General features: G+C 34.1%; 3 protein-coding genes across 7 annotated transcripts; 1 reads left to right on the top strand and 2 right to left on the bottom strand.

Annotated features, from left to right (window-relative positions):
• Window positions 1-695: 695 nt before the first annotated feature.
• On the bottom strand, window positions 696-1811 carry LOC131801003 (glycine-rich selenoprotein-like). Its single transcript, XM_059118922.1, has 3 exons — window positions 1661-1811; window positions 1510-1594; window positions 696-1452 (listed from the first exon to the last, which is right to left on the bottom strand). The coding sequence occupies exons 1-3, from the start codon at window positions 1677-1679 to the stop codon at window positions 1233-1235; spliced, it is 324 nt and encodes a 107-aa protein (XP_058974905.1). The 5' UTR covers window positions 1680-1811; the 3' UTR covers window positions 696-1232.
• A 922-nt stretch (window positions 1812-2733) lies between these two features.
• LOC131801000 (ATP-dependent (S)-NAD(P)H-hydrate dehydratase-like) lies at window positions 2734-4726 on the bottom strand. Its single transcript, XM_059118920.1, has 2 exons — window positions 4034-4726; window positions 2734-3883 (listed from the first exon to the last, which is right to left on the bottom strand). Exons 1-2 carry the CDS (start codon window positions 4517-4519, stop codon window positions 3284-3286), a joined length of 1086 nt encoding a protein of 361 aa, XP_058974903.1. The 5' UTR covers window positions 4520-4726; the 3' UTR covers window positions 2734-3283.
• Window positions 4727-6955: 2229 nt separating this feature from the next.
• LOC131800999 (transcriptional activator protein Pur-alpha-like) lies at window positions 6956-16372 on the top strand. 5 transcript variants are annotated; one of them, XM_059118919.1, is made up of 8 exons: window positions 6956-7055; window positions 12354-12690; window positions 12774-12940; window positions 12997-13099; window positions 13164-13282; window positions 13715-13836; window positions 13899-14004; window positions 15237-16372. In XM_059118919.1, exons 2-8 carry the CDS (start codon window positions 12648-12650, stop codon window positions 15411-15413), a joined length of 837 nt encoding a protein of 278 aa, XP_058974902.1. In that variant the 5' UTR covers window positions 6956-7055; window positions 12354-12647; the 3' UTR covers window positions 15414-16372. The 5 variants fall into 5 exon arrangements, with proteins under 5 accessions (XP_058974902.1, XP_058974898.1, XP_058974900.1 ...); XM_059118915.1 differs by having other exon boundaries at window positions 12759-12940; XM_059118917.1 differs by having other exon boundaries at window positions 6973-7050; window positions 12759-12940.
• Window positions 16373-27457: the final 11085 nt, after the last annotated feature.

The following is a 27457-nucleotide window of genomic DNA, read 5'->3' as shown; positions in this document are numbered from 1 at the left end:
TGATAGCATTATACAAAGGTCGCTGGCCACACACTGAATTTGTGTCATGGAAAAATCTAAACTATGAGTATCAGTAAATGGCAATTGTTATGTTCCAGAATCTAATATTTTTGCAATTTTTTTGATATCAGTAAAAATTTTTACATTCTTGCAGTTCTAGAACGGACCAAATGTCTCCCAATCTGCAAGAAATAGTACTTGGAACTAAAAACGATGCTAAAAAAACCTTGTATGACTGAACATTTTATGCAAAACAACCGATTAACTTGAAAATAGAGAACTAACATTTTTTGGCTTAATTTAGATTCTTTTTTCTGACTTTAAATTTTAGCAATGAAGAGCTTTGTTTGTTTTTTATTGTTTGAAGATAATAATCTGTGAATAGATTTAGATCCCTATCTTTAAAAAATATAAAAATTCGAAAATTCTTTGAAAATAATAGATGCAATTATTTATGGAATTATACTTATATGAAAAGCTCTATCAAATCGAGCTCTTCTGTCAAGTACATTTTTTAGTATATTTTTCGACCTTTACAATTATTCAATTAATTAGAAATAATTTGTTGTAACAGTTTGTTATAGCTGATTTCATCTTAAATATCGGCTTTATATAGTTTCCTCACCTTTTTCCCAATCATGAATCATTTTCCAATCCTTCAAAAATCGCGTTTGATTATCTATAGAACATTTGCATTTATTGAAAAAAATCGTTTTATTTATATGAAATTTTAAAAATATGTAGAATCTCAAGACGTTATGTTTACAATAAGGGTTAGTTCCTATTCCAATTTAGTCATGTTATAAAAATGCCAATAAACCAATAATATCCTTTTTTTAAATAAAAAAATATGTTTAGTTTGATTCATTATCAGGTATACAAAGAAGTTATTTTATAATTTCAACTAAATGTCAATCCGCCAAAGTTTGAGTGATAAAATCTCCCCTTGAAAAAGTCAGATACACTTCCCTCAGAGTTGAGTTTACAAGTGCATCGTCATAAAGGCAACGAATGTGCCACCAAGTGAAGAATTTTATCTACAATCACAACTTTGTCCAAACAGATGTTCTATTGGTGGGGATTAACTAGACAATGGATTCAGCTGTGTCCAAGCGAGTAGTGTTGTGTAGCTTAATTCGAAGCTCTTCAAGCTAGATTTTGCATCTCACTTTTGGATGTTAAAAAGTGTTTACAACACTACCCATTTACAATGCTTGGACACTTTACCGTGCTCATCCACCTCCAGGTATATTACAATCCATTGAATTAGTTATCCGACCTATGCGACGATTGGGACGTAGACCCCCGTTACCACCGGAGCCACCACCACTGCCGCCGCCTCCTCCACCTCCGCCATATCCACTACCAGAACCCCAACTGCTACCACCACCACGTCGATTTCCGTTACTTCCGCGGTTCTCAACGTTGAATGGTGCTATCAGAGTTCGGAAACTGAAATGGAGTGTGTTAACTTAATGCATTTCTATCGAATTTATTCATAATACGTACAATTGAATGACTATGAGCCATAGACCCGTGAAGATCTCCATTACACGAGCCATGTCCCAAGGTCGTTTTTCCAAAACCCGACCATCTGGAATGTATAATTTATTGATTATTGCTGTGAATGAAAATGTTGCTATGGATCTAATTCTCTTACTGCGATCTATGTACACCATTTTGGGATGGTGACAAAAATATCTGGGTAAATTTTAATGCTTTTCGCAGATGTTTTTGTTTCTACTAAAAACACGCACAATGACGATGTTTTTTCTACTGATAAACTGACGTGGCTGTCAAACTATAAATGAGCACAACGGCAGCGTTTAACGGCAGTGCTGTTTTATTTAATGGTGTAACTTGAAAAGTGACGTATGACAGAATTAATAAATAAAAAAGCATGCATGGCACAATAACAATAATTATAATTTAGCCATGCTCTGGCGTTTCCCTGGAGAAACCAGAATTTATTTTAATTTCAGAATTTGGATGTTGTAAATAAAATGTATGGGAAAATTGTATATATTTTAGCATGAAATTGCCTTTTATAATTTTGCCATGATAACAATTCTTCGTTTTTTTACATACGCAAGTGACTATTGACATAAATTCATTAAATAATTGTTATCACCTTACTATTTACAATATATGTTCTGTCACTGAACACATTCCCTGTTGTGCGTGAATTTCGAACATAAAATTATCAGTTTTAATTTTGAAAGTTGAATGTTGTCAAGGGAAATTTGTGAAGAAATTGTTGTGGTTATCAAATAGACCTAATTACGCTGTTCCAAAACCTGCAAGAAAGTAAAAATATTACGCTAACCTATTTGTCCTTTATGATATCAACACAAATTGCAAATCTAGTAGATTCTTGCAGGTTCTGTGACAGAGCATTTGTCTTATAGAACGTTTATATATAAATTGGTTAACGCACTGAAATTACTTATACTTTAAATAAATCCTCTCTCTCTCTATACTTTAAATAAATCCTATTGAAGTAGGTTAACCCTGTAAAAAGTTCTAACGTAAACATGACATTATATAATTCTGCAACGGATTCAAGGTTTCAGACGTCTCAAAATTATTTAAGGTAGTCTTGTGTAAATATAAAATATATACAATTTTACATATACATGCAGGTTCCGGAGCAGAGCAAATTTTATTTAATATTGTCAATAAGTTAGATTTACTAAACTACTACTGCTTAAATAAAACATAGGCACATTGTAATACGTTTTATTAACAACTTTATTTTAAATTCGAAAAAAATTATGGTGTTGACATTTATTTATTTTTGGAGTAAACGTTTCATTTTGGCATTTTAAACGAAGTTTTGAATATGTATGTTGATTCTAAAAATATTTTGAAAATATATATTTTAACACATTGTATTAGTTATTATTATTATTAGTAACGGGTAAATTTTAATATTAGATATATATTTTGATGGTCACTAAATATATTTATAAATATAATTTTGTTTTTAATTTGGTATATAATTTAAAGTATATAATATTTGGTTGGGTATATGTGTAAGTTGTATTATCGACAGGAAGTTATTGTTATTTTTGTTGTTTTTCGGAAACCTAGCCTACAAAAAATATGTATGTACGTACGTATGTTAATAAATAAGATTGATTATTGCTGACAAATACCTCCTCCAAAATTCTTACTCACTTCGTGTCATTGTAAAGCTGGATACGTTTTACATACCTTATGGTAAAATAAATATCATTATTCTCATTTTATTATTGTTCAATCACCTTCACTCTTAACAGTGCTAACACTGGCCCTCGGCTGATTCGAAAATACGAGCAAATACCGACGGTATTTCGCCAATCATATCGGTAGCCAGCATGCCACGTCCATGCTTCTGAAATGCCGCGGCATTACAATGCTTTAGAAAATAACTGGCTGCAAAGGCGGCCAGAAACCCGGGATTAGCCTGATTGGCTTCCAAGGACCAATGGAAAAACACCGATAAGACGCCACACAGCAAATCGCCCTGACCACCGCAACGTCGACCGGAACCACCAGCGGGCATTACATAAATCTCCGAGGTGTTTGGTATGTGAATGCGGTCGCGTGCACCTTTTTCCAGTACAATAACCCCCTCACCCAGTGAGGCCATACGCTCTTTGCAAAATTTGTCACTTTCACTGGCCGGGGAGGCAACTGAACCAAATAAGCGACGAAATTCAATGGCATTTGGTGTTAGAATTATATTGCGTTGTCCCTCGATTAAATCCAAATGATCGTTGAGTATGGCCAGACCATCGGCATCAATGACCATAGGCTTTTCAATTTGTAAACAAACTTTGATAAGTTCGATGACAGTCTTTTGTATTTCTGGATCCCGACCCAAACCGGGTCCAATTATCTAAATAAGTTTTAATTTGGAAATAGAAAACAAACAAAATGGGAAAAGAAAGAGTGCAAGAAAAAAACATAACCTCAACATGATGTTTTCATCAATAATGTAGGCTTGTCTATACTGTATGCTACATCAGTACAGGCTACTACTACTTACAATTACATGTAACCTTTCCAACCATGGTGCTATTATTTCGATGGCATTTTCATCGTCTAAATTCGGATGTACTATCAACTCGGGACTGTATGACTTAATGACAACGGCAGCCTCCTTGCGACAAAAGACATGAGCCAAATCAGCACCTACCTTCAGCGATGAAATTGCTGCAAAATATGGAGCTCCCGTATATTCAAGTGAACCTCCCACCACACCAATCCTGCCGTATTGCCCCTTATGCTTGCTATCGGTTAATCGAGGCACTACTGTCCTTGAAAGCTTGAGTAATTTTTGTGTTTGAATTGGTATTTCCATGCCGACGACGTTCAATTGCTGTGATGTTGTTTTGTTAATTTGCTGTTGGTGTTGTTGTGTTTGCGTATAAAAACTACAGGCATTATCTGTCGTTGGACTTGGCAAACACCTGAACTGACTAATTAAAAATACAGTTGTACGCGGCTTGGTTCGCAGTATTGAAGTTTGCATTGCAAACGAGCTTTAATTTAAAGCTTAAATTAAATTAATTCTGTAATTTTTTGACTACGTTCGAAGTAGACAAAAAATCTATTCAAACGCACTTTGCTTTTGGAAGAATCGATGAATGTGGTGGTTACATTTCAAATGCGAATATTGCAAATTCCAATGTTTTTTATGTTGATTCTGCAAAAAACAACGAACGCAATAACAGCTGATGAAGAGAAAATGGAGAGAATAAACAAAAGGTAAAATAAGCAGGGTTGCATAAATAGTAGTGAGACGACTATTGCATTTGTTGCCAGATGAATTGGAGAGATTTTTCGTTTGTAGTTCCATGGCTCCATTCCATGCTGGATGTTTGACTTAAAGTGATGAAATTATCAACGGAGTTTTTTCAGGACTGACAAAAATCGAAACGTTTTGAAATTTTTACCATTTTCTTATTGGATACCATTTAGATTGGAAAAGGTAAAGTCATTTTAAATGAGCTTTCCATTATCTGGATTTTTGTAACTGAGCTTATCAAATACAATTGCATATGAAATGTCACAACAAAAACATGAATTGTTTGTTTACATTAACTCAGGTACTCTATAAATTGTTATAAAAATATGTGACCTTTGCATGGTCATGCCATTTAAGCTCAACCGCCAAGCCTGTGTTCAACTAACCAAATGATTATAGATGATTTATGGCTGCAGCCTATATTTTGTCTATTACTTCAGACTGCTGTCATATTTAAGCCACTCGTCCGACAGCTGTTAAAATTATACCAGTGACAGCTCATTATATTGTTTACAAGCATACAAAAGCATTATGGTGAGAATTTTCGAGAAAAAGAAATTATTTGTGATGGAATTCAAGCATGATAGTGTGACTTCTTTATATTTGGCTGGAAAACCAGAAGTGGCTATCGTTAGAGGACACCACCATTTAAATGCGAATAAATATTTTGTGTCTCGTACTATCGCTCGTTACCGTGATACTGGTAGCGTAGCCCGACGTCAAGGAATTGGAAGAGGACGGAAGAAAACAGCAACATCAGCAAAAATGGTTCGAAAGAAGTGACTTGATCGAAACCCGCAGTGGCCTAAATATGGCTCGAACATATCGCAATATTCCATTCGGCAAATATTCAAAAATTAGCTCGGAAAAAGCCATTGAATTTCCAAAAAGTGGAAGAACTGCACCACTTCGCTTGGCCAAAAGTGGTGAACTGCCGAATTTGGTTTTCTCCGATGAGAAAACACTCGCTGTCCAGAAGTTTGTAAACAAACAAAATGATCGTCTTTACTTGCAAAAAAGAGGTCAGCTGAAAATGTGCACCTTCGGTTGGCCACCAGAACTCAAGCGCGTGCCATGGTGATGGTGTGGGCCGCCATAACAGTCGATGGTCGCTCTCCGCTCATATTAATCGACCTTGACATCAGATTAAATGCCGAATATTATCTCGAAAATATTCTGGAGGGTGTATTAAAGCCTTGGGCACGCAAACATATTGGCCGCAGACCTTGGACATTCCAACAGGACTCCGCACGCGCCATCCAAGAATGGTTACAAAATAAGGTTCCTCGCTTCATTTCCAGCGCACAATGGTCACCAAAATCTTCGGATACCAATACGTTGGACTATTGTGTCTGGAGTATTTTGGAAAGCAAGATTGACACTAAAAAATACCGAAGTGTCGATCACCTCAAGTAAGCGCTTTGCCGGGAATGGGCCAAAATACCGCAGAGTAACATTCGGGCAGCGTGAGACGGTTTCATTGGCCGTTTGAAGGCCATAATTCGTTCCAAAGGCGCCCAATTCGAACAAATCTAAACTTCTTCTAATTTGATGCTATTTCCGATATTTTTTGCTTTCATTCAATAAAAATAAAAAAAATGTAAAATTATGGCGTTTGACTTTGTTGCAATTTTTTATCTCACCCTGTACTATATGGAGTCATCGAGAACTTTTTGAGAATGACTAATTTAATATACCCTACATCTTACTCTTTTCCTTCTTCGAAATATACGCAGAAAACATGATCTATGGCAAAAAACCAAACTGGTTATTGTTTGAAGTTCTTGGCTTCTATACACTATAATAACAAATTGTGACATATATCCAGAGAACAATGTGGATCGTAAAATAGAGAGAATTATCATTTTATTTTTACCAATAAAGTGGCATGATTCAATCTTTCAAGTAAAAAAAGAACGCTCGCTTTACAAAGAATATGCTACTCGCCTAACGGAATTAAATTATAAAATATTTTGTTTTTATTTTTTGTTAACTGCTCTCATTCATCTCAACTTCTTTTCTTTATTTTTTTTTTAATTGCAATTCTTTAGCAAATTACAACTATTCCCATGTCTGGCTTTGAAAAACAGTTTGCTCGTTATTTTTCCCAACTGTCATATTCATATTTAATTTTGTTTTGTTTTGCGAATTGTTGTCATTTGCAAATATTTGTGCCACTACTAGTTTTTGCATTGCTGATATTTTCTTTGTGTTCAGTACCAATTTTCTCAGCAGTTTGTGTTAATTTGTGTGAAGTAAGGTGCGCTTAGCTTTTCCTAAGTTTTCCTTGATTTTTTTCATTACAACAATTTATAGAATTTTTAATTTATGTAGAATAATTGTTGGCATAACATATAAATTTGTGCTTGTGGCGAAGGTAAGTGGAGATTTGAGGGTTCTAGGCGAAGAAGAAAATCAAATTCCTGTGGTCATCTCCAGCTTGTAGCAAAGTTTTCCAACGAGAGTTCTTAGCCGCAATTTGATTTCCCAGGAACGGCGATAACTGGAAAAGCCAACAACAGTAGCAGCAGTGAAATAGTGACGGTGATTTGTTGGCTGAAGCCATCTTCAAGGTTCAACTATTATAATATGGTGGTGGTGATGGTGTATGTTCGTCGTCGTCGTGTGTAATGTGCATATGCAATCAATGGAATTGTCAAGTTATTACATAGCAGGAGAAAAGTGTGTGTGAGTGAGTCCAAGTGAAAACGAAAACGTACAAATCAAGCCAATAATAATCGTTGTAAGGACCAACGACCCAAAGAATCCTTAGCGAAGAGTGAGAGTGACACTTATGACTTGTCAAGAACTATTTACACACCACATATGGCTGGCAGGCCAGTAGCAAACAAGTCGCATACATAACTTGTATATAGAAAGCACTGGCTGGCTGCTGACTGAATGACTGGACGACAGACAGGACAATAAAGCTGATTTTTTCCTCCAACATATAGTATATGATCCAGAAGTTCATATCTTCAGTGTCCAACAAATACCAAATATATATCAGTGGGTCTTGAAACGGTGTATAAACATAGTGTTGAAAAAAAGTTTTATTCAAAAGGACCACTAACTTCCTTAAACATTCGAGCAGAACAAACGAACGAACAAACGAATAAAGAAGGGAAAAACAATAACAAAAATCAGGTCACGGTACAAATTCAATGTCACACGTCATGTAAGGAAAAATTCTTCAACAGTTTTACTACTGTCACAAGATGTAATTTTATTTTGCACAAAAAAAAGGAAAAGTGTAAGTGAAAATAAGTGAAAAAAATATTCCTTCTATGAAAAAGTAAAGGGCTTTTAACTTAAATGCACTGGCAAAACAGTGTTGAAGAACATCAATTGCAGTGTCTAAAATGACATACACATATATTTATATCCTTAAACCTGGATCGATTTTGTACTGTGATACATATTGAAAAAAATATTTTTTTTTAAAAATATGAAATTGTACAGGAAAGAGTATTTAAAAATTTGTGAAGTTAGTAGATATTTGTTTTGGAAGCAAGGTATTTCGTAGGTTTGTGAAATTATCGATTCTCCAAGTTGATTTTATGACCTGCAAATTTGTATATGCTATATATTTAGTGAAGAATTAGAATTCCAAACCACAATGTTCTTTGGGAAACAAAGTTTATTTTTAATAATTCCTAAAGTTGTATGTTATTCATTTGGATATAATCATTACGGTCATATCTTCGTATTCTAGGAATTTTCCAAACAATTTTCTCAGATATTAGAAATGATATGAGCTATGTATTATTTTCGGTTGAATTTCATTGTTTTTTGATGAATGCATTTTAGAAAGTTTTGAAAGCAACAGGACAGCTAAACGCAAATTAAATCTGAATCCTAAAAATGGCAAGCAAGAACTTCCGTTTTCACGATTCTAAGAGAAAATAAAAAGTTCTCAAAGAAATTGTGCAAGTAATAGACCTATACTTGGTTTATCTATCACCCATATTGTATTCCAGATTTGCAAAGATTTTTAAACTTTAATAGTTAGAGCACATTCTCGCAAAGTTGCTCATGGCAGACCCTGCTGTTGAAATTGTCCCAAAACCACAATAAAACCTAACTATTGATATTTTAAAGGCCGTAGAATACTTTTTAAATTTAATGGGCTACAATTTGGCATTTACCAATACAAAATTATTGTTGAAAAAATTTTCATTGATAGCGAACGCCTACTTGTTCGACTGCGATTGACAATTTTTTTTTTGATCAAAACTTCAGATTTTGATTTAAAATGACAGAATTTCAGGTTAAATACTGTTTTTATACCCTACACCATATTTATAGTTGTGCACCAAATCAGTCCAAATGACCTGAATTTTGGTACATCCAACCGGATCCAGTCTAGAAACTAGTACATCAAAGTTGAAGAAAATCGCTTCAGATATAGTTATAGCTCCCTTATATATGTTTAATCCAATTTTGTGTTTAAGTTCCTCACATTCGTAATATGCACCTCAGAAGAATAATAGAAGCAAGTACATCAAAGTTGGAGAAAATCGACTCAACTATAGTTATAGCTTTCACATATGTGTTTCATCCGATTTGGTGCTTGAGTCCTTCGCATTCGTAATATGACTTGATATTTGGTACCAGATATCTTATAGAGCTCGGAAATACCTTTGCCAAATTTTATTGAGATCGGCTAAGATTTGGATATAGCTCCCATATATGTCCTCAATCCGATTTCAGGTTTATTTCGCAAAAAATGTCTTATATTAGCCCAAATAGAGTGAATTCTGGGACGTACGTTTCCATTTTGTGGAACTCGGTTCCGATATATATTTTGTTAATATAATCCTTCTCGAAGTGATATCATGCAACCTATAGCAATGTTGTTTGTTATAAAAGATAAAAATATCTCCGTTAAATTAAGTGAAAATCGATTTAGAATTGGATATGCCTCCCATTTATTAGTTCCCTTTGAAACCAAATTATAGCTGCTTTAAAGGCAAATGTTGATAGGTGGTATGATCTACTTCAAATAAATTTTGTAGCATTTAATACTTTTCGAACAAATGTAGTACGTATTTTCTAAACATTCTCCATATCTCAACCTTAGATACCAACAGCTACCTAAGTATCAAATGAAGGAATTTCAGCTCTTTAATTTCCACCATTACCAAGTTTAGTAGCATTTAGTACAAAAGTATCCATATCCAAAACCAGTTCTCTCTCTCAACCACTGACGCCAACAGTGACATCCATATCAAATTTCAGTACACATTTTAAAAGAGATCTCAGTACGTAATTTCAGGATTTCCTTTAACCCAATACCCATTTTAGAAATTTTCTTACATTTCTCATTATCTTACTTACTGTTATCTTACTGTTCTCATTATATGCATTTGACAGTAATTCTTGTAAATTAATTGCTTCATATTTATCCGGACGTTCTCAATATGTTTCATATAATGGCGAGGCATCCAGCTTACGTAATATTTACAGCGGGGTACCTCAAGGTTCAATTTTAGGTCCGCTTCTTTTTGTTTTATATGTCAATGACATTAGTAGCATTCTAACTAATTGCGACTGTCATCCGTTTATGTATGCGGACGACATTCATTTATTTTTTAAAGGTCAATCAGACTTTCAACTAGAGAATTCCATAAATACAACATTAGGTAATATTTCACGTTGGTTGAGAAATAATAATCTAGTAGTAAATGTTTCTAAGACAAAAGCAATGACATTTGGTTCACCTTGCCGACTGAATAGCGGTATTAATATACAGGTTAATGGTGTAGCGGTGGATTTTGTTGACCGCATAAATTGTTTAGGTGTTGTTCTTGATGCCAAGCTTGATTTTTCTTTGCATATTGATGCTCTGTACCCCAAAGTTATAAATATGCTCCGAAAATTACACTCAACTGATTTCTATTTGCCCTTATTTGTAAAGAGAAATCTTGCTCATTCTATGTTATTTTCGGTAATTTCCTACTGTATTGAAGTGATTTCTGGTACAACACATGAGTATTTAATGAAATTAGAAAAACTTTTTAACATCATTGTAAGATATGTTTATAATTTGCGTCGTTTTGACCACATTTCTGCGCATGCAGTCCTCTTTTTAGGAGTGTCATTCTCTACTTTTGTTAAACAACGCGTGGTTTCATTTCTATATAAATGTATCTGTTTAAATCTTCCTGGTTTTCAGCGAGATCGGCTAGTGTTCTCTCGGTCTACTAGGAATACGCAAATAATTTTCCCTCATTTTTCTACGTCTCTATATGAAAGATCTTTCATAGTTCGTTCCGCACGAATCTGGAATCAGCTTCCAGCTGAGCTACGACAATTCTCGTTTTCCCGCGGTGTTTTTCGCCGCATGTTTGAAAACTTTGTAGAGGCAAATGGAGGTTAACAATTTGTTTGTTAATGATATTGACGATACTGTATCGTTTGATTAAATATTGTTTTTTTTTATTACCAGCAATAGACTTAAATTTATTTTCATTGGCTGGGGAGCCTTTTTGTCCATATTTTACATATGATTTCTTAGGTTACTTTAAGATACACTATGTAATATTTTTAAGATGTTTTTTTTTTATTTTGGAGTACACTTTTGTAGTTTTGATAGTTGTGATACTTATTGGCCTAATGGCTTTTTCATTGCAACATATAAATAAATAAATTAAATGAAATGAAATACGCATTCCCAAAACAATCTCCATATCTCAACAGTGACACCCATATCATATTTCTGGATTTCAGCTCCATTCCTTCACCCATTTTAGTATCATTTTATACTTTTCGTACAATTATAGTACACATTTCGAAATTTCCTCCAAAAATCCAGGCTACACATGAACAGCTACCGCCAATTCCAAATTTCAGATTATACCAAATTGTACCAAATATTGTTCACCAGATATTCGTTCACCCTAAATCAAGTTGTTCCAAAGTTAGTACCATTTTGTACAGTTCGCACTCTTAGTACATATTTCCAAAAACACCTCCATATATCACACTTTCATTCTAACCTTGATTCTTATACCAAATTTCAAGTTTATTGCTCTATTCGTTCATATAACCAAATGATACGCTGATGACCACCAAACTACATCTTGTCCATTCTATCTAACGAAAACTGACATTAAGCTTGTTGGGAGCACAATTACAAATTACTACAACATCTGGGTCATTCCCTTCAAATGGCGAAATGATGGTATGGACAATTACAAACTATGTAAAGATCAGAAAGAAACAGAAATGATTAAAGTTTTGCCGTGTCATTTTACGACGCTACCTAAGAATATTCTGATACCAATGGAAGGAAAAGTATAAAGCATTCGAGTCGGAATCAACATTCATTTTATGCTGACAAGTGCACTTGAGCAATTAAACTCATGAGATCGTTCCCGTTCCCCTTTTCTGCCTCCTTCCACTACATAAGCCATTACTATATAAAAACTGGTTCTCTCCGGGTGGGGAGTTACTCCTAATGAAATACCCTCAAATCTCCAATTACCACAAACATCAAACATTTTTTTTTGATGTTTCAAAATAATATTTCCCTTTGTCCTTTTGCTAATTTCAGGTGGTTAAGTGTTTAGTGTGGTGTAAAGTGCGACAGTGGAGATACATTTGTGTTAGAACGCGCGTGTGCGACACTCACTAACTAACCGGAAACACAGAACATACAAAAATCGAAGAAGAAGGTTTTAGCATATGCTTTAATGTCGATCAATATTTACTGCTGAAATACCAAGGATTGTGAAACTCTCTCTGCTGCTGAACGGTATCCATTATCTGACTAAGGAGACAATCGTAACGGTAACGGAAATACTGGGTGTTTTATTTTAAAGGAAGGCGAAAACAAAAAACTAACAACATGTCAGATATTGGAAGCGGCGATGGTGATCTTGGGGGACCAAGTATGTGTAGTTGTATATTTTAATACAACAAAATTGTAAAGCAAAGGTAATGATTTTATATTAATTAGAATACAATGCCGCAGGTAGCAGCATGGAGGGAGCTGGAAGATGTGATTTTGATCCGTCGGTAAAAACTCCTCAGGGTCAAACCGAACAGGAGTTGGCTACTAAAATGTTGCAAATACAATCGAAACGTTTCTATTTAGACGTTAAACAAAATCGTCGTGGACGTTTCATTAAAGTGGCTGAGGTGAGAGGAAATAGAAAATAATTTAAGAGATGTTTTCATTAAATTTTTTGTTACAGATTGGAGCTGACGGTAGACGTAGTCAAGTCTATTTAGCTTTATCTACAGCCGCCGAATTTCGTGATCACCTATCGACATTTAGCGACTATTATGCTTCTTTGGGTAAGGGTTACTGCTATCATTTTGTGTTATGTTAATTTTAATTGAAATGCAAAAATATTTGTAGGACCACCGAATCCCGATAATTTACCCGAAGATGGTAAACTTAAATCGGAAATGATGACCAAGGATAATAGACGTTATTATTTGGATTTAAAAGAGAACGCCAGAGGACGTTTTCTAAGGGTAAGTGGGAGAACAGTTAATGTGAGAAGGTTACAAGATAGACAAGGAAAAAAGGCAAATGAAACAGAAAAAAGTAAAAAATGTGATGCCAAAAAGAAAATATAAATTGTAAACTAAAGGTTACCTAAAAAAAAAACAAGAGAAACATAATATAAAAAACGAATTCATATAATTCTTTAAAATGTAGACAGTCTTTAGAATGTGTACTTTGAATTAACTGATTTAAATTTACCAAATGTATTTTTGGACATTAGATCTATTCTTGTATGTCCGCTCATCTCTCTTCTGCAGTGCGGCTGGGGCATACTTAAGAATCGGAGGTCTGTACATCACAATACACGGACACGGTCCTAAGCTGCTTGTTTTTTATTTCCAAATGCTGTGCATATGATTTAGTACTTTATCCTTAATGCATTTAATGTTTTCCCATAGGTTTCTCAAACAATTACACGGGGTGGTCCCCGTTCTCAAATTGCTATACCAGCCCAGGGTATGATCGAATTTCGCGATGCTCTCACCGATCTTTTGGAAGAATTTGGTACCAATGATGGCGGGTATGTCTGCATTTGAAATTTAATTTTAAAGATATTTTATTAAATGCCACCTATATTTCCAGATTTAAGGGAGATCTGCCTGAAGAACGTCACATGAAAGTAGATAATAAGAATTTCTACTTTGATATTGGTCAGAATAACAGAGGCGTTTACATGCGTATAAGTGAGGTAAGTATTTTTAAAATAATGTTAATATGAATGTTTTGTATTCGAGTTCATAGACAATCGTTAAAATCTACTCAGAGAATAAGAGAATTTAGTTTAGTATACATTAATTGGGGTAACTAAATGGAACCGTATTTAAAAAAATAAGAAAAACACAAAAATAAAAAAACCAAACGCAGACACAATTTCAACTGCCTCGTCGGAGGCATCGACCCAGGATAAAGCCAAGGACTTGATTTCAAATGCGGGTGGGGACTCGACCCTATTAACGTACCGAGACGTTGTATGTGAGAACATAGGGAGACAGAGCGGACAGCTGTCCGGCCTTCTTGAAAAAAAACAGGATTCTGAGGCTTAGCCAAGAGGGCGTTCCATCTGGCTTCGGTAATTATTCACCTCTCTCAGATGAGGAGCTCGACGTCACTGTCATACCCTCAACTCAGAAAGATGAATCAATTCAAAAAGCTACGGAGAACTCCCGCACCGGCGCCCAGGTGAGGTTGACCCAAGAAGTAGATCTATGGGCATGTACTGATGCGGTCAACGCTGGGGTGCAGGAAGTCATTGTGCGAGGTGATTGGAAGGTACTTCACCCACCAATAACCCAAGCAACCACCATGACTCCAACTCGAAGGAGGGTAGAGCAAGGAGGAGGTACAAGCGGACAGCTCTCAATAGGAAGGGGAAAGGTGTCCGAGTACGGTAGTCATTCTATATACCTCCATGACTTTGGTTACCTCGTCTGGGTGAATACAATACAGCACTGGTTGATAGGTCTGTTGATCTAGACGTAGGAGGTTCCCTATCCACCAGATGGTGATTTATATGGCTCTGTTTATAGCATTCATGCAGGTATTGCATTGACAGCATTTTATATATTTTTCCACTGTATAGTTGCATAGTTTACCCCAGACCGGCCTATTGCCTCCTCATGTAGCTGTTCGACAGGTGTTATGAGGAGGATCCCTGTTATTTCGTGGTGAATATTATATATTTTTCATATTCCTCGCATTAAAAAAGGGGTTTCCATTAATTAAGTAATTGATCGCAGATGCCGAATTGTGGAATAAAAGATATTTAGGTAGAGCTTTAGCTTTAGTCATGTGTTGCATCGAATTACCCACTTACTATCTTATTCAACTAAGAGGTTATATGAATAATGGTTTTTGGTACCGATATAAAAAAATACGAACTATACTAACACTTTAATGACATTTTATTTCTAAATATTTCAGGTGAAATCAAATTTCCGTACAGCTATAACTGTACCCGAAAAGTGCTGGACACGTTTTCGTGATATATTCAATGATTATTGTGAAAAAATGAAAAAATCGTCCGAATCGCCATCGTCAATCACTGCCGATAATAACACCATACAACAGCAACAACAGCAGCAGCCACAAGCCAAATAAATGTGCAATGGTGGCGCATTAAATTAAACACAGCAAAATAACAAAATGCATAAAAACAAATAATTGGAAGACCGGATTAGTGACAATTTAGAGCAAAGAAGAAACAAAACAAAAAATAAAGGAAAAGGATTGAAACGTAATCAGATGTAGTAGTGGGAAACAATTGACAATGTCATTATTACTGTTATAATCTATTACATTAGACACTCTATACACAACCACACACACACACACCAACATTCAATGCAAAACGACACACACATACACAAGTTAACCAAAAAATAAATAATAATGAAATCTTGTGTTATAACTACAGATGAATCCATGAAACAGTAACAGCTTCATTTGTTAATAATTATTAACAATTGACTATTTTTAATAATAATTATATAGAAACAGAAAACCGATAAATGATTTTAACCACTCTGTTGACAATTATCTTTTTAATTTTACCACATATTATATGAAGAAAAAAAAATATGAATCTAAATAATAATGATGATAAAGATGTTAAATAACATGATGTACTACTGTTAAGCTTAACACTTCGATAGATATGTGTCGTGCGTGAATTTAGGAATACATCGTAAAATGCAACCTGTAATTAAACAAAGAAAAACAAAAAGAAACAAACAAACAAAAAAACCTAATGTTCAAATCTTAAAACGAGGCGAAACGATGAGTTAAAAACACTAACAAAAAGAAATAAAGCTGATTGGCTATAGATAAATTACCTTTAGGAATCAGACCATTTTTAGACCGACAAACACCCCCCTCCCACTTATAACAAATAGGAATACAAACACCACATACATACATACTATAAAAGAAATAAAAATAGCAAACCAAATTTCACTTACCCACCTTGTATCAAATATGTGTTATTGCTCGCTATCCTTTCAAGGCCAGCAGTACACATTTGAGAGAAAACGAACGAAAGCAAACAAAAAAACAATAAACAGACATAGTTACTGCAATTTAAACACAAATACACACAAACACACACATATACACACAATCATGGTGAAAGTGCATTTTAGAAATGGGATTTGCTGCAAATGTCATGGACGGTCAAACATAAGGTTCAAGGCTTAATGCTGATGATAATGATGAGATCGTAATAAGTATATAAAAATATATATATTTTTCATTTGAAATTTAATTTTTATTTAGGATTCAAAATTTTTATTTTAATATTTCATTGGAAAAATTGTGTTCACCAGATTTGTAATCCCTTATCTAAAATGCAGTTTAGCTCTCACCCCACACTTGATAGACATTGAAATGCGATTTTGAAATAATATGTTGAATCCATACGTTCCTTTGCAAAGAGGAAATATAACTAAATTAAATATCATAAAATGATAATAAAACAGGGGATTTTTTGTTTTGTTACTTACATCCCTCAATTCTCAATTCTTGTTAAATAAATTAAAACAAACACACCAATCTTTCCACTATTATTTTATCTTTTATGATTTTTACTATTAGAATTGTTTTATTTACACCACACACATTTTAATCATCTTTGATTATGCCAAACCAGGGATAGGATTGCTTTGAGCGACAGTCCCCAATATATTGCTTTTTGGTTTCGCCGAAATCGAAGCTGATCGAAAATGTTTGTTAAATATATATTATGTTTTGGAATTTCTCTATTTTCTTAGGAAACTATTTATTTAAAATAAAAAAATCTTACGTTTTTTTTCTCTATTTAGTTTTATATACATACATATTATAACTGTAACATATTGTGTAATTGTTTTTTCGTGTTTATTTTTTTATTAATTAATAATTATCTTATTTATATATACATACAAAATACATACATGAACACTTGTTTCAGTCTGCTGTGATGGATGAATGCTTTCATTTGCAAAACAAAACAAAAAAAAAAAAAAATTAAGAAAAATTCAAGTTATTTAAAAAATGTGATTATGTGGAAATCTATAATATAAATGAAAATGTTATTATATAATAATAATAAAAAAAATTAGTTTTATCTTAAATCAATTGCAAATGCAAAATCAAAATGAATGTTTGTTTTTATTTTATTACGTATATTTTTTTTCTTTATAAACTAAGGCAATTATGAGATTCAATCTTTTAATATTTGCAAAGAGGAGGACAGTTCATTTTAAAAACAATATTGGGTTATAATTTATGTTAAGTTTTCAGTTACTTTAGTCAGAGACATGTGGTCCATTGTGTGCCAGGAAAATACACAAAAAATAAAAATGCAAAAGGAAGGCGATACTATACTATAATACTACACAAAAAAACATAAAATAAAGGAGTACTGAGCACATTCGTCGACCTACTATGTAACCACGGTGGAATATTCCACAGAGAGAAGATTGAAACTTGTGATTTCTTACCTTCCAAAAAGCCAGGGTTATCAAGGAAAAATGCTCTGTTGTTTTATTCCTTTATCATCTTCAAATAGCCTTCAATATTACTCTCCTCCCATTCCGAAGTTCAACGACATTTAAAGTTATTAGTTCGATCTACCAACTGCTTCGGATTTAAAGTCAAGGTTCTTTTACGCCCTGTTGGGTTCCAGCCCATTTCAATATTCCAGGTAATCCGCCACCCTACCAATTCTTTCATATCAGCAAAGCTGCCTAGATGAAAGGGGGGTGTAATGTCCCAAAGAAAATTTGGCGTAGAATCATCGCGAAGAGCACAGGGTCGCTCATCTTAATGACGAAACCTGATCTAAAACTTATGGTGGTATTATCACAGGTGACTGTAGCATAAGAGTCACGATTTCTGAGTGGAGTGGCGATGATACCGATTACTGTAGGCTCTGCCAGTATGGAGAGGAAACTGAGACGGTCAAACATTTACTCTGTCACTGTCCAACTATCATCAATGTGAGACATAGGCATCATTCTCTAACACTATTTTCCAACATGTCTCAGATTTAGGATGAGCACAATGACAAATCAGCTGATTACTTTCAGGTTTTAACATAGATGCTGTCTGTTTGGTTTGGTTTAAGGATACACTAGAGTCGACAAATGCTTCACTCGGAAACCTTAGATCCATTGTGTTCATCCTATGAAGAATAAAGTTGTCAGTGATAGGAGAGCAGGGTGGTTTGCTTAGCCAGGGATTGCTTTTAGCAAACTTGTCTCTAATTCTTCATCTTTAATTGTCTCTACTTCTTCATCTTCACATAGCCTACAGCAGCATATTTGATACCAGAGAGCTGATCAATGTGCCAACCGCGAATCTTGGATTAGACCTACCAGGTGATGGAAGGGAGCTTGTTCTTCAGCATGATCCATTCTTAGATCCATTGGGTTCATCCTATGAAGAATAAAGTTGTTAGTGACAGGAGAGCAGGGTGGTTTGCTTAGTCAGGGATTGCTTTTAGCAAACTTGTCTATAATTCTTCATCATTAATTGTCTCTACTTCTTCTTCATCTTCACATGGCCTACAGTAGCAGACTTGAGAACAGAGAGCTGATACTGCAGTGGACACTCAGTGTGCCAACCGTGAATCTTGGAGCAGGTCTACTATGTGATAGAAAGCAGCTTGATTTTCTTTATGAGATTATCGGCCAGATGGCCTTAGATACCCTGCAACCAGTCTCTGAGTGTTAGCATCTTCGATGAGAGATTTTTTGAAGTTTAGTAATCTCTGGGAACATCCTCGAGCTAATTCATCAGCCACCTCATTCCCCACTATGTTGACTTAATGTCATTTACTTCATCAATGGAGACCCCGCTCTATCCTCCTTCTATCTTGATTGCCTCGTGTCTTAAGAGTGTGGGCTTGTTGTTGTTGGGACCGCTGGGACTATTCAGGTCGACTACCTCCTAACGAAGCTCCGTTAGGATACAGTTACACTGGTAAGCACATGGTCGCATAACACCCCAGCGGTAGGCAGTCCTTTTTATGTGGAGACTAGCTAATAGGTTTGGCTATTTTTGGGGCGCTGAAAAATGGCCTCGTCAGTCTAAAGATCATTGGCAGTAGATGGACCATTTAAATAGAGATTCTCCCCCAGACCTACTGCCGGTCCACGATCTCTTATTCAGTTCGCAGCTAACCGCGATATTTACTGGTTTTTCACTATCCGCGTCCGGATTGCTATACTCCCTGAAGGTGGAGCTTAGCCTTTCTTACAAAGCGAATAAAACTACCTTACTCTCTGAGAAAGAAATTACTTAACAATTCATGGAGGAAAAGTAAGCAGGCACTGTTGTTTGGTAGGCGAAAATCATTCAGAAATAGCCATGGTAGTAGAATACATGTAGATCCATCAACGCTCGGGAACATTTATATGTCAAAATTTTTAAAAAGCTTTTTTTTCAAAAAATATGTAGTTTAAGTTTTCTTATACACCACTAATCGGAGATTGTTATGATATGCATTTTCAACAATTTTTACAAATTTGAATAACGTTCATTCAAAATTTTCAATTTCCAAATTGGATTCTTCTTCTACCAAGGAAATGGCTTAATTCGCCTTTTTAAATTTAATGAGATATGTTTAATGTCCTCAAATTATTGCTTGTTTGACAAACTTAGCAAAATATTAAAACATTTTTCTAAATATTAAATATTTAAATTTAATAATAAAAATTACATTTTATTTTTATATTAGCTTATTCTAAATACAATTATTTATAGGAAATAAAAATTATTTAGTAACTCAAAATATAAATCTAAAAATACTTTAGTAGTAATGACAACAATGCCTACAAACAAACACTTCAATTATAAACAAAAAACAACAACAAAACGTAAAACAAGGTTTCTGGTTTATTTTATCGTCTTTCTTTCGAAAACTTCATTTAAAAATATTTATTATTGTTTTTGGCGGGGAAGTCCAAGGCACGATTATTACCAATACAATGATGGTTAAAATCTACAGCAAGGTGACATCCAAAAACCTGCATTGGACTTCTACTTTATTTTCACAAAAAAAAAATTAAAGCTTTAATCTTAAATACGGTCCATAATAAAAACAAAACAAAGAAAATACAGAAAACAAGGTCTAAGCATGGATGTAATTCTTGATAACTAAGTAATTTGTCTTAAGAGAGGATTGAGAGTTCGAGTAGATGTATATATGATTATAACAGTTAATTTAATAAAACAAACAAAACAAAACCAAAACTATCAAAATTACCTAGTTGTGTTAACAAAGAACAAACAAAAAAGAAAGAAAAGAACAAAACAACAGCAACAACAAATGAAAATCTAAACAAATGATAATGAAAATAACAAATCCTTATAAGTGTTAGACAATTAAAAGTAATGTGAATGAAAGTAAAACAAAACAAACAAACAAACAAAATAAAAACATACAAAGAGAAAACAAAAATCATAAGAAATCGACCTGAAAATAATTATATTATTATACTCTCCATCAAAGGAGAGCGAACGATAGCGAAGAGAAAGAGGAAATATGCTTCTATTTGTTTAACAAATAAAAAACAATAGGATAAAGGACAATGTCTGGATGGAAAAATTGAACATACACACTAAAATGCAAGTATGCATCAGCAAGCTTAAAAGCCGGAAATGTCTGTTGTCAGTCTGTGTGTGTGTGTGTATTGGAGTATCCATAATATCTCCGGAAAAATGTTTTGAACGCTGTATGTGTATGACAGACACCACATAACAAAGCCTAGCTTTGTAAGTTAACAAAATATAACAATAATAACAAATTTCATTTTAAGATTGGGATTTTTTTCCGACCCAAGGCTTAATTTCTAGTTAGATAAATTGTAAATAAGATTATATACTGAACTTGATTATACACAATTGACATTTTAAAATATATGAATAGCAGATCGTTTGCAATTTTTCCACATGGATATAGAAAACCCATGGCTGAAGAAGAATACTAGTTTCAGTTACGAAATAAACAAGTACATCCATGGCCAATTTATAAGGTACCCCTTCGAAGCTAGCTGACTACCACATTTAATGACAAAGTGTACTATTGTGATTGAAGTGGCAGAACAAAAGATAAAGACATAGCCAACAAAATGTAAAACAGATTTTGATATTAAATCAACCGTAAATCGTGATTACAACCGATTTTTTATCGTACACGGCCTTTAAATTAAAAAAAAAAAACTTATCTAAAATATTTGTGTCTGGCGAGTAGCATATTTTTTTAATAGATGTGTGCGATTACCCATTATTTTGTGCAAAGTGTTATTCGATGACCCAAAAGTCCAACAAAGAGAGCAATTTTCCATGGCAGAAGAATACAGGTAGATGCATCAACGCTTGGGAGCATTGATATGTCAAAAAAATGTAAATGTTTTTTCAAATATAAGTAGATTCTTACATGTTTTCTTATACTACTTCATTCGGAGGCTACTATATTTCGCGTTTTTTCAAAAATTTTTACAAATTTAAATATTTTTTCATTCAACATTTTCAATTCCAAAATTGGTTTGACAGTTCATTGTCCCATCAGCTGTGTCGACGCGTCTACCTATATTCTTCTACCATGCAATTTTCATAGTTGAGTCCAAGGTAGATGTACTAGGTAATCGCATCAGCCCAGCTGACGGCACCATTAAATGTCAAAACAAATTGTTGTAATGAAGAATTCGCCCTAAATGAATGCAACAACAAATTTGTTTATGTTGTCTTCCCTAAAACTATTTTTATAATATTTCAAATAATTTAAGAGCAAGTTAAGAGTGAAACCAGTAAAAATAATTAAAAGAAAATGAAGGAAGGAGTATAGAATGGAGTGCAGCTTTAAGAATTAAGTTAGCCTCAACATATACGATTCCCAAAGCACATCACGGGAAGTGGTGCAAGAATTCGACTCTTGTCATTTGCAGTTCCGGAAAACTTTCGGTTTAAACCAGTAAAATATAGTCATTATAAGTTTCTTGGTTTAAAAAATATCGCAATACTACAATTAATACTTATTTTACTCTTATTTGTTTTACAATAAAAACTTTTATTGCGAAGTTCGTTTACGACGAGAGGCACACAAAATAAAATGTAAACAAACACCTCGTTTCTGATTGCTTGAAACAAATTTGCCGCAACCTTTAAATGTCATGGCGAATCTATGTTTTTCGCCTTAGATGCCAATTTTGACATTTGAGGGGACCACAAAAGTTGCTTTGTTGTAGCAATTCGCCGATGCGGTTACCTGTTAGATCTACCTTGGTTGAGTCACTTGCAAAATCTGACAGGAAAATATTCTTAGTGAGAACCATGGTAGAAAAATACAGGTAGATGCATCAACGCTTGGCAACATTGATATGCCAACAATTTTAAAACGTTTTGACAAAAATAAGTAGATTTTTGTATGTTTTCTTATAGGACATAAATCTTAGATTGTTATGATATGAATTTTTCAAAAATTTTTACAAATTTCCATAATTTTTCATTAAAAATGTTCAATTCTAAAATTGCTTTGTAAATTCATTGTCCCAGCAGCGGTGTCGATGCGATTACCTGTATTCTTCTATCATGGCAAGGGTGTAAGTACACAAGAAGCTTGAAGTCATGGCTAGGCATATTTTGTGTCATTTCATAAAGGGATTACAGACATTAATATAGGTGTGTCTGGTTACTTTTCCTGCAGGACATCTTTCTGAGAGAGTAAGGTAGCTTTATTCTCTTTTGCAAGGAAAATGCGAAAAGTAAACACACGGCATTCCTGCAGAAGCTTGCAACTAATCAGCTGATTTGCCAAAACAAACCAATTTGTTCCCCATTAAAAGAATTAAAAGAAAGGGAGCACTACCAATTCTACAAGTTTTATAAATAAAAAGCAAATTGCCAATAAAATAAAAATATTAGCAATAAAAGGAAGATAGATTTGATGCGTTCCGCGGAATCCTTAAAACCTGTTGCTAATGGCGTTTGTCTAAAAATATTGGAAATAGTCTTTTATTTTCTAGTTACATATTAATATTTGTATTTTTCGCATTTTGTAAAGTTGTTCTCTAAAAACAATTAGTCTGGCTAATTCCAAAACAATATTTTCAAATTAAAAGCACAAAAAATAAATAAACATAAATAAGAAACATCTGATTGAATGTCGATGAATGAGAAGAAGAAGAGTTGCAAGAGATTGCAAGAAAAAATTTTTCCAGCAAGAATTTGCAAACTCTCACTGAAAGAACTGTCAAAATTTCTCTCTCCAACCGCTCTCTTTTGCAGATCTTTCGGGTTAACAGACGACTTCCAGTAACAATTTGTAACAATTGTTACAAATTTTAGGGTAACCAGACACACCTTATGTCTAGCCATAACTTCAAGCTTTTTATGTACTTGCACCTTTAGAACTATCAGTAACATTAGGTTCGTTCGTTTACTTTCCCAGTAACATTTACTCAGTAAGAAGTTGCTGAGAATAAAATACGATTTCTTCTCTCGGTAGAGAAAAAAATGCAAAAAGTGAACGACCAGCACTTTTTTGGCGAAAATCTTAACAGAAAATATATTTTGATGCAGTTTATTTGTGTTTAAATTATTATTATGACAAAACATAATAAAAAAACATAAGCTGTATCCATGCACAACAATTCAACAATTAGCCATTATTCCTACACCACATAGTGGTAAGCATGGTAAAGGAGAAGGAAGCGAGATAGACCCATAGTTACTTTTGAGGATCTTCATAGAATCACTTTCTGAGTCGATTTATGCATGTCAGTCCGTCTGTCCATGTATTTTTGTGAACAACATGCAGGTCGCATTTATTATCCGATTTGGCCCAAGGACGAACCCTGGTGAGAATCGGTTCAAATTTAGATATAGGTCCCATATATATCTTCAACCGACTTCGTGTTAATTGTACACCAGATGGCCAACATCGTTCCGAACGATCTGAAATTTGGCACATCCGACCGAATTCAGTCCAGAAATAAGTACATCAAATTTGAAAATCGGTTCAGATATAGCTCCCATATATGTTTCATTCGTACTTCACAAAAATGATGTTTAGTCCCAGATGTCAAATACAAAAACCTCTGTCAAATTTTATCGAGATCGGATCAGTTTGGGTATAGCTCCCATACATATTTTTATCCAATATATGTTTTATTATGAACCAAATGGCTAATATCAGTCCAAATGAACTAAATCTTGTCAACAACAATGATCTTTGGTACCAAATATTAGATAAAGCTCAGAAATAAGTGCCTAACGTTTTATCAAGATCGGTTTAGATTTGGATATAGCTCCCATATATATTTTAGCCCTATTTCAGGTTTTTCTGCACAAAAAGGCTAATGGCAGTCTAAATGACTTCAAATTTGGTGAAATTTGGTTCAGATATAAATATAGCTCCCATATATATTTTTCATCCGATTTCGTGTCCCTCACATGCGTAATATGCATTCCAATGATATTTGATACCGGGAAACAATGATATTTGATACCGGGCATCAGATACTGCTCGAAAATACGGGAGCTCTACTAAATACGCATAGTGGCGTAGGGTATTATATAGTCGGCCCCGCCCGACCTTTGACCTTTCCGTACTGGTTTTAGCTGCATTTGACATAATTTCGCTCTCACTTACTGAACTTTTGTGTATACGAACAGCTTCCAGTAAAAATTTTTACAAACTATCGAGTAAACGAACACACCTAATATGTCTGTTTGCTTTTTGCAAATTTTACTCTTGAGAGAGAACAGTTAGTTAATTGAAAATGGACACCTCACAATTAATGAACGTTTTTTCAATGGCATAGCATGACTGCAATATAATATAAAATATTAAAAAATAAGTCAACAGTCGCGTTTGTGGAAGTCGCTACAGCTCTCCAAGCTTTTTCGTTAGCAATCTTGTTGCGATATTACACTGTTTTTTTTTTGTCAAAAAGGCAAGAGTGAATTCTAGTAAGATAAGAGAGAGAGGTAGAAGATATTCGCTCTGAGAGAACTGTTTTCCCAGAAATTACGGGAACTAGTAAATATGTCTAGATTTGATGTAAATCCATCAAAATCAACATTTCAGTAAAAAAGTGGTTAACGAGAACACCATATTTGAGCGTGTTCCCTTCGTTTTGCTTGTAAATTTGTCTAGGTTTTCAAATGGGTTGAGTAAAAAAATTAAAACTAGTACAATATGCAATTATGATTTCGAATATTTTCAAATGTTTAATTGTGTTAATTCAAGGAAAGTACCCCAATTTTAGCAATAAAAAATCATAGTTCAAAATAAGGGGACTATGGGGAAAACTCAGCAATAATTTGGCCGAAATTACCCAAACAGAATGAACTATTGACGGCTTAGCTTTGCAAACCAGGGGCTTAATTACGGTTCTAAAAAATGTGATATGAGAACAAATTTTACCAAAAATAAATAAATAAAACATTTCTCATTACAAATTTTTATAGAAAAAGAGTCCTGGGGTCAGGCAAGGGAGCACAAAAAGCAAACGTAAAACACATGCAACAAAAGATCATTCTGTTTCGGTCTAATTGGCTTTTGATTAATCGATTCGGAAAACAAATTTGGTCGTTAATGGCATTTGAATTGATTAGCCGAAATAATATTTTAATTTCGTCTCCACTACATGGTGTGATATTTTTTGTTTCTTGGGAAATATTAAAGCCGCTGTGAATTAAGCCCGCCCATTTCCTCCTTGTACATAAAGGTATGACGAGTCATGGGACATTTTTAAAATGTCCTCGTTACAAACTAGAAAGATATTCAAAATAAAGTTGGAGGGTATAAATAATTCGGCTTAGCCGAATATGCATAGCACTCTTAATTGTTTTTAGTAAAAATTACTAATAAAATAAATATAGAATCTAATGATATATAAATATATATTTAATTATAGAAGAAACAAGAAACAAAATAAAAACAACAAGAAGAGCAACAAAATGTCCTAAAGTAACTGAAAAGAAAAAAAAAAAGATAAAACAAATTCACAAAAGAAAGAAACATGTAAAAGTCCTTCTAATCTGTGTTTGTATTCTATGTTAAATAAATTGTAATGATGATTATGAAGAAAATAAATAGACAAAAAATAGCTGAAATGTAAAAAACAAAACAAAATGTAAGAAATCCCCAAAAGGGGTCAACAACACGGTCCATTGAGGTACATGTATTGGGTGTTTGTCAAACTCCTAGCCGCGTTGTTTTGGTAGGTTCGAAAAAGAAACATAGAACAAACGAACAATATTGAGAAGATTAAACAGAGACATTCGGAACAGAGGTGAAATGAAGCCAAGTTGCAGGTGGATTTTCTATATTTTATCTTTTGTAAAAAATAAAAAATGTTTTTATATGGATTATATTCATGGATGGCGCCCAAATGCATTTTAAAACGTTCGCCGTTTGGGATATCCGTAACCCATTTTTGAAAAATATTCTCACTTCTTAAAGATTGTCTTGAATATGAATAATAATAGCTAAAAACACTTTTTAAGGTAATTAATACGGTTTCTTAGGTGATCCTCCTGGTCTACTGAGAATGAAGTCGAAGGGGTTTAACATGATTCTCGCCTAAATGGCTCTAAACATGATACACTTAAAAATTAAGCAGTGTTCTCTTAGATAGTGGAAACCCACACACAGCGTTCTAGTTCTATTCCGCAGGTACTTATTACAAGATCAGCTACATGGATTTAATTTCCCTCTTGGTTAAGGACTAACTTACTGCTGCTCTATGGGTCACAGCGCGCGGTTGAGAATACAACTCCACATTGAGCCAAAGCTCTACCCGCGATTTGGATATAAACCACAACCCAAAACAGAAGACTTTCCGTAGTCAGGCTAGATCAACATGTCTAGGGATTCCAGACTTCGCAGTGTCAGAAAAGTCTCTGGTCGAAACGACTATCCGTTTTTGTTTCATACAGCACCGGACTAGAAATAAGAAAGGCACTATCAATGGCGGGATTCTCTTACTCATTTTTTGAGTTTCCGACAAAGATCTTTGACTTTTAAACGCAAAATTTTGATATGAAAAAGAAGTTAAAGTCGACAATATTGGTATCTATCGGTAGTTCTCAGGGACAACTTTGATTTTGTCGCTGACTTACCGAAAATTTTCGTTAAATACCGAAATTATAAGCAA

The sequence above is a fragment of the Musca domestica genome, unplaced genomic scaffold (genome assembly GCF_030504385.1).
Source record: "Musca domestica strain aabys unplaced genomic scaffold, Musca_domestica.polishedcontigs.V.1.1 137, whole genome shotgun sequence".
Classification (NCBI taxonomy): Eukaryota; Metazoa; Arthropoda; class Insecta; order Diptera; family Muscidae; genus Musca; species Musca domestica.
The sequence above is the reverse complement of the archived record's forward strand: the minus strand, read 5'-3'. Positions and strand labels throughout refer to the sequence as shown.

What these genes read in the sequence shown, in the direction of transcription:
- LOC131801000 (XM_059118920.1), bottom strand. Translation starts at nt 4,519, where the DNA reads ATGCAAACTTCAATACTGCGAACCAAGCCGCGTACAACTGTATTTTTA. An exon ending in TGGAAAGGTTACATGTAATT is followed by an intron (nt 3,884 to 4,033) that starts GTAAGTAGTAGT and finishes AAACTTATTTAG; the next exon opens with ATAATTGGACCCGGTTTGGG.
- LOC131801003 (XM_059118922.1), bottom strand. An exon ending in TGGCTCATAGTCATTCAATT is followed by an intron (nt 1,453 to 1,509) that starts GTACGTATTATG and finishes ACTCCATTTCAG; the next exon opens with TTTCCGAACTCTGATAGCAC.
- LOC131800999 (XM_059118915.1), top strand. Translation starts at nt 12,648, where the DNA reads ATGTCAGATATTGGAAGCGGCGATGGTGATCTTGGGGGACCAA. An exon ending in TTTGGTACCAATGATGGCGG is followed by an intron (nt 13,837 to 13,898) that starts GTATGTCTGCAT and finishes CTATATTTCCAG; the next exon opens with ATTTAAGGGAGATCTGCCTG. An exon ending in TTTACATGCGTATAAGTGAG is followed by an intron (nt 14,005 to 15,236) that starts GTAAGTATTTTT and finishes TAAATATTTCAG; the next exon opens with GTGAAATCAAATTTCCGTAC.